Source organism: Verticillium alfalfae, genomic scaffold, assembly GCF_000150825.1.
Source record: "Verticillium alfalfae VaMs.102 supercont1.4 genomic scaffold, whole genome shotgun sequence".
NCBI classification, from domain to species: Eukaryota; Fungi; Ascomycota; class Sordariomycetes; order Glomerellales; family Plectosphaerellaceae; genus Verticillium; species Verticillium alfalfae.
Window position 1 is genome coordinate 2,457,497 of NW_003315035.1, and position 6,758 is coordinate 2,464,254.

The 6,758-nt window shown below is 60.8% G+C and overlaps 3 protein-coding genes across 3 annotated transcripts; all 3 read right to left on the minus strand.

Annotated features, from left to right (window-relative positions):
* Positions 1–416: 416 nt before the first annotated feature.
* Positions 417–1,793, minus strand: VDBG_04219 (ketohexokinase; the record flags this gene model as incomplete). Its single annotated transcript, XM_003006220.1, has 4 exons — positions 417–618; positions 872–927; positions 1,036–1,666; positions 1,714–1,793. 4 exons carry the CDS (start codon positions 1,791–1,793, stop codon positions 417–419), a joined length of 969 nt encoding a protein of 322 aa, XP_003006266.1.
* A 717-nt stretch (positions 1,794–2,510) lies between these two features.
* VDBG_04220 (conserved hypothetical protein) lies at positions 2,511–2,960 on the minus strand (the record flags this gene model as incomplete). The annotated part of the gene is made up of 1 exon (XM_003006221.1): positions 2,511–2,960. The coding sequence occupies one exon, from the start codon at positions 2,958–2,960 to the stop codon at positions 2,511–2,513; it is 450 nt and encodes a 149-aa protein (XP_003006267.1).
* A 512-nt stretch (positions 2,961–3,472) lies between these two features.
* Positions 3,473–5,731, minus strand: VDBG_04221 (L-ascorbate peroxidase; the record flags this gene model as incomplete). Its single annotated transcript, XM_003006222.1, has 1 exon — positions 3,473–5,731. One exon carries the CDS (start codon positions 5,729–5,731, stop codon positions 3,473–3,475), a length of 2,259 nt encoding a protein of 752 aa, XP_003006268.1.
* Between the last annotated feature and the right edge of the window lie 1,027 nt (positions 5,732–6,758).

The following is a 6,758-nucleotide window of genomic DNA, read 5'->3' on the forward strand; positions in this document are numbered from 1 at the left end:
CATGAAACAAGCATAAGCCCAAGCAGCAGCGGCAAATTGCCCAGAATGGGGCTTCAGGCAGCACATGCCGGACGGATGACTTTCTTCTCCTGCCTTGGACGCTCGGGAAGGAGAATCACTCACCGCCTGTTTACCCCCCACGGCAATCCAGCGCCGAAGCACCTGCAAACGACAGACTCGCCCACTTTGTACGACGTGCGTCACCCTCAACAACCCGCATGGCGATCCTGCTGTTCCCCTCAAGCCTCCTTGTTATTCTGCACGCAAGCAAGCCATCGGCCGCGCGCTCCCTTCATCATTGACGTGCATGGTCCTCTAGACTCGGTGAATGTGCCGCCTTCTCAAAGTCTCGACCCTTTCGGCCTTGCATCATCTGGCCAGATCGGGAATCTTGGCTGCCCGACAAGAGCACCCGCTCACCTTGCACTATTTGGATGGAGCTGATGCTTGCTGTTGGCTAGTGCATCAGTGGCGAGTTCATCGAATCCCTCTCGCTGCACTTTGAGGGTGGCCGTGTCCACCGCGAATCCCAGCACAGCCTCCCTGTTCAGCCAGACGCACCGATGAGCCAGGCCATACAGGACGCATGCGATGAAGGTGTCTCCAGCACCAACAGTACTGTTTTGATCATGAGCCATTTGTTGAAATCAGACGGGGAGAACAAGGCACTGGTCGACCTACTCGACGACGTCTCCATTGGGCACTCGCGCCGGATGATGGACACAAGTATCTTCACCCAGGCCCAGAGAGGCCGCCCCGGCTGCGCCCCAGGTGCAGAAGGCTAAGAACCTAGGTCGTCGGTCAGTCGAGGATGGATTTCATGTATCGCCCTCAGACAATCCGCGGGGGGCCTTCTTCATCTGCGACTTACGCACGAGCCGGCCTCTCCCCGAGCAAGCACGCCTCAGACGATGTGTATCCGCAATCCTAGGCAGCACCGCAGGTCTCAGCAATCAAGCTCACACACATACTCAGCGTGTCTCTCTCTCTCTTTTGCTTGGCCGTGCCGCAGAAGCAACGTTTGATGCAACTCACCTCAGCCCAGCTTTTGGAAAAGAAGGCCACGTCTGCTTCGGCCGCCAGGGCGCGCAAGCCCTCGCGGCCCGGCTTCTCGACCTCGACGCTGATCTGGACAGACTCGCCGAGTTCTTGCCGCAGCACGCGCATGCACGCGAGGGTCGTTGCCGGTTCGCGTCCCTCGAAATGCCACCACCAGCGGCCCGCGTTTCGCCCCGTGCTAGCGTGCCCCCGTTCGCCCGCAGCGCGCCCGGTCATGGCCCCGACGATGGCCGTGAACTCGCGGACCGTCATGTCCGGCAGCGTATTGCTGTTGACGATGGTGCGACTGCCAGTCGCGGCGCTGCGGAGCACGTAGCAGCTCGCGGGCGTCATGTGTCCCGCGCGGAACAGACAGTGGTCAAAGTCGACGGGAGGCGACGGACCCCGGCCGAACGACGCGAGGATCTGCTCCGTCGCGGGGCTGTCGCGCTGCGGCAGCGGCGAGACGAGGTGCAGCTGTGTCTCGATCGCCGGCGGACTGGCGAGAGCGCCCTCGGCCGCGAGGAACTGCTGCAGCACCTGGAGGGAGTTGGGACAGTTGCCACCGCGACGAACCTGCTGCTCCGTGGCGCGCAGTTTCTCGTCTTCCTGCGGGTATCGGGGCACGCTGTCAGACGTGCGGTCAGCGATGCATCGGCCGCCAGAGGGGAGGACGAGGTTCCTTGCCTGAGAATCGTGTCAAGGTAGCAGGCCCCGACGAGGACAATGTGCTGTGTCGCTTGATGCGGTGTCATTGTGGAGGGTTGGCGGCCCTTGGATGCTGCTCGTGATGGGGTTGTGCGGACCGAGAGCGACCAGTTCTTGTCGGGTGAGTGTGTCCTACGTCTCCGATGGGGGTGGACTCGTGATAGCCGTCTGCGGCTCCTGCGCTACGCGGCTTGCTGCAGATGACCGACTACGTCTTCTGGTCGTTGCGCGGTGATGCTGCCGTTCTGCTTGGTGGTGGTGATCATGATGAAGATGATGTCCAGAGTCCTGACTTTATTCGCGTCTGCCGCACAATGGCTGGGTACTTGATCTTCGATTCGCCTATCGGGTGGAGACCCATTCGACCATGTCCCAATGTAAGCGACACGTCTTGTGGCTCACATCCCGTCCACGGAGGCGGCGTTCGGGTATGTTATCGCTGGCCTAACTGGAGTCGCAAGATGATGACGAGAAACCCCCGTGCACCATGCCGTCGTTGAATCGTTCAATAGTGTGGCAACGCGTAGTTCAACTTTGCCATTAGGATTTTCGCCCAAGACGGGGACTGTGCATTTCCCTACTATGTATACCCCAGGTATAACCCTTCAACTCCAAGACCTCAAGAGGGGCAAAATGCAGTCATGTGCTTTGCACTTGAAGAGGCTCGAACAGCCCTCCAAGTATGCCAAACTACCAGTACGCAACAGATGCACTGCTATCAGTGGGCCACCCCCAAGAGTGCAACCCTCAGCCTCGATCTCCCATCATGCCTCGTCCTCCTGCCTCACATACACGGAGAGCCTGTTGCCGTTGCCGCAGAATTCGTCGTCCGCCCCCGCGCAGAGCATGCTGCACTGCTCCTCGGCCGCCTCGGCGGCCCCGGCGTGCAGCTCGTCGCCGCAGAAGCACTCGCGCCCGTACTCGGTGCCGAACATGGCGAACCCCTCACAAAACGCAGCGCACGACTCATTCGTCATGTCGTCCGCCGCGCGCTCCTTGCCCGACAGCGCGCGGGCCCCCGTCGGTTCGGTGCGGCACCCAAACCAGACAAAGTCGCCCGCAAATGCAGGCTGGCGGGGCTCGCGAGGCGGCGTCGAGGCGCGTGCCGGGTCCTCGTAGAGGGTGAGGCGGTTGGGTCCGCCCGCAGTGCGTGAGCGGGTCGCCGGCGCACGGCATGGCGCAGTCATCGAGGGGCGCGACGGAGGAGGAGGCATGGAGAGAATTACCGCAGTAGCACTCGGCCGCGTACTCTGTGCCGAAGTAGCGGTAACCCGTACAGAACGCAGCGCAGTCGGCCAGGGTCATCGAGTTGGACGTCGTCGACTTTGCCGACAGGGCACGCGGGACAGACGTCGCTTCTGTCTGGCAGCCGACGAGTGTGAAGGGCGAAACTGTCGGAACGGGCGCAGGGCCGGTGGGTGATGGAGTATTCGATGAAGACGCGCTGGGTGATGATACGGCCCTGCCGCTGCTAGAGGGGAGCGAGCTCGGGGGCGCTGCCGAAGACGTGGCCTCGCTCAGGCTGACGCTGGACTCGGCGCCGCCCGTCGTGGCGGCGGTTGAACTTGCGAGCGGTGCTGACGATGCGGCACTTGCCCGGTACAGCTCGAGACGGTTCCCGTCGCCGCAGAACTGAAGAGGGTCCCCTGCACACCTCATGTTGCACTCGTCTACGGGCGCGGGACTGCTCAACGAGTTAAGAGCATTGCCACACCAGCCTGAGAGGTTAGTATTCTTGATCGGTCAAAAGCAAGACGTGGATCCGGCGACGGTGGGCAAAGGGAACCAACTCACATTCTCTGCCATATTCCGTGCCGAAGTAGGTGAATGCGGAGCAGAAAGCAGCACACTTGTCCAGTGTCATATCATCTCCTGCTGTCGTGGCGCCACTCAGAGCCCTGGCGCCCGTATTGTCTGTCTGACATCCCACACGCACGAATCCGCGTACACTCGGCACACGCGTCGGCTCAGGGGCGGCGGTTGTACTCGTGCTTGTCTTTGTGGCTGTTGTCCGGTAAAGCTCGATCCTGTTGCCGCCTCCGCAGTATTGCGTCCCATCGCCGGAGCAAGGCATGCCGCAGTCCGCAAGTGGTGCCGCGGCGCTCCCAGAGTGAAGGGCGTCGCCGCAGTAGCACTCGCGGCCGTATTCAGTACCCCAGTAATTGAAGCCTGTGCAGTTGGATAAGCAGGACTCGAGAGTCATGCCGTCATAGGCGAAGGAGGCGCCAGTCAGGGCGCGGGCGGCAGGAGGCTCGGACCAGCAGGAGACAAGGGTATAAGGGCCCATCGTTTGGCGGCGGTATATCGAAGGCGTGGGCGAGGATATTGTCGTCATGGTGGTAGAGGTGGCCGAAGGCACGACGGAGGTAATGGCTGGTGTGCTGCAGACGTTACTGACAGGCCGAGACTGACATGTCCCGCCGAGAATATTAGCCTTCTTGAAGGCATCGACGCGGTCGCCGCTGAGAATGTCAAAAGTAGCCTCAACGCTCCGGCCGCCAGGTATGGTGGTCGATACCGAAAATAGTGTATAGGGGCCGATGCAAGGGCCGCGGGTCAGGTCGAGCGTCAGGGTATTGAGGGCAGGTACGACGCTGCCGGGTCTGGGTTGTCTGTAAGATATGATGGCGCGGACGGGCAGTTCAGCGCGGTCGTTGCGGACTGCGGCTGTGAGAGTTGTCACGCCGGACGATTGCAGAAGGCAGCTCTGATAGCGTTGCAGAAAGACGGCGTCCTGGATGGGATACGAGGCGCCATTGTTGTCGTAGACTGTGTTTGTGCCATCGGTGCGGCGGACTGTGACGGTGAAAGACGAGATGCCACTAGCGAGCGGTACATTGCGGGCGATGGGAAACCACGCGAACGAGTCGTCGAGGCCGCGGCCGACGCCTTGGACAGTGAGAGGAAATGAGCAGCCGCTTGATCCGCAGTCGTTGCCGCCGTTGCGTGCCTTGTAATCGATGGTCAGACCTGCAATAGAGGTAAGTGGCACATTGGTGGTGCGGATGCGGATGAACCCTGTCAGCTCGATGACGGTGCCTTGCGTAGAGAGCGTCAGCTGCAGGCCGACGGGCTTGACCTGGTACGGCTCCAGAGGTGCCGTTAGAGTGACGCTGGGAGGCACGACGTCGATCATCTTTTGCAGCACCGTCTTGCAGACGTCGTTGAAGGCGGCAGCCGAGGCCATGGCCTGCATGGTGACATTGCGATCCGAGTTGTACACCTTGAAGTCGGAGTGCTTGTTGAGGCCGACGGCGCGGCCCACGACGAGCGGATTCTGGGTCGTGCCATCGAGGTACTCGGTGACGATCTTGTTGTCAAAGATGGCGACGCTCGAGTCCAGGGGGATCTGCCCGTTCGTTGCGGTGCCCGCCGGAATGATATCTGGAAACTCGGCCGAGTGCACGCCGCCAATGGTATGGCCACACGCGGTCACCTGAATCATCTCTTGTGGCGAGAAGCCCATGCGGTCAAACTGCGTCCGGAAGATACTGATGGCGTTCTGCGGTTGTGGTACGCCCACGGGCCCGGCGGTCGTGGCATCTCTCCTGCCGGCGCGGAAGGGAACGGCGGGGGCGCGCACGCTCTTACGGATATGTAGACCGCCGAGGGCAATGAGGTCGGCCATGGAACTCTTCTTGGTCATGTAGGGGCTCATGAAGGTGAGGGTCGTGCCGAACCCGGGACCAGTGTTCTCGCCGTTGTTGAGCTCGTACTGGAGGGAAGCGTCGATACCGCCAGTACCGCGGGCCGTGTTGGCGGTGGCCATGTCATGAAAAGCGGTGCGGAGCCACTCGGCAGCGTTGTGACGGCCGGGGCCGGATGCCTGGTTGGTGCAGGGGGAGACGGAATCAGCAAACTTGCGGGAGCGAGTGCTCGTCGTCTGGAACATAATCTCTTCGAGCTCATCCGTATCAGCGGGCCAAGTCGGGTCCGCAGTGGTGAGGCCGAGAAGAGCCACCAACAGGACTGCTTGGAGCTTCATCGTGACTCCTTTGACAAACTCGCGCCCTCGGTGGTGCAAGATGGGCGAGTTAGGCGTGGAACAAGCAAAGATCCTGAACGAACGAGGCGGATGACAAAAGCAAAACAGAAGGCCAACTATTCACAACAAGGAGAGCGGCAGATCCGACCGACAGCCCACTGGGAGCAGAGGAAAGGGAAGAAGGGAGGGCGAGGGGAAAGATGATGGCGGGCAGGAAAAAGATGCATAATGATAGACGTTATGCAAGACGAAAGGCACAGCTACAGCCCGTCGTGTCACCTCCAACTCTACAGAGCCAAGCCGATAGCAGGTCAGCCAACATACGGAAGCGGTCATGGCACTGCACTCATGCCGCGTCCCAAGAAGCCGGCTGAGGCCGGGCTCGAAGCGCAATGACAGCGAAAGGGCTGGCTACCATATCGGAAAGCAATAAAAGAGTGGTGGTCGATGGGAAAGCTTGGCTTCGTATTTCTGGACGTGGAGCACAGTATGCTATCGCACGCTAGCGCTGCTGCCGTGACGGGGTGGGGGGCTAGAAAGGCACAGAGGCGTGGTAAGGCGTCGGACGACTGCCAGCTCATTGGAGAGGCACGGTTGGGCTGGGTGGCAGCCGCAGGTGGGATGCTCAGGGTTCAGCCCACGTCCTTAGCGAAGGGGGAATAGCAGCGACAAGAGGAGCCTGAACGGGACAGACAAGTCAATAGGTATTGGCCTGCGTTGGCGATATTGGGCGGCTCACAGGCTGGGCGGTGCTGCGGTGTGGCGGCGTGTGGGCTTCGGCGTGGTGCTGATGACTGCTTGTTGCATGATTAGACGAACAGACTATTGACCACGGCTGACGGGGTTGCGAGTGATGGCGGTGGCCTAGAGAGATAAGTAGCGCTCGGCAGAGGCGCAAGATCTTCAGGGACTTGGTAGGCGGCCAACCAGAATCGATTCGACACCTCAGTCTAGGCGTCTCTCCTGAGGAGGAAGATGAACGATACGAACTGGTAGATGGTTCAACGTTCGATATGGGTGGAATTCC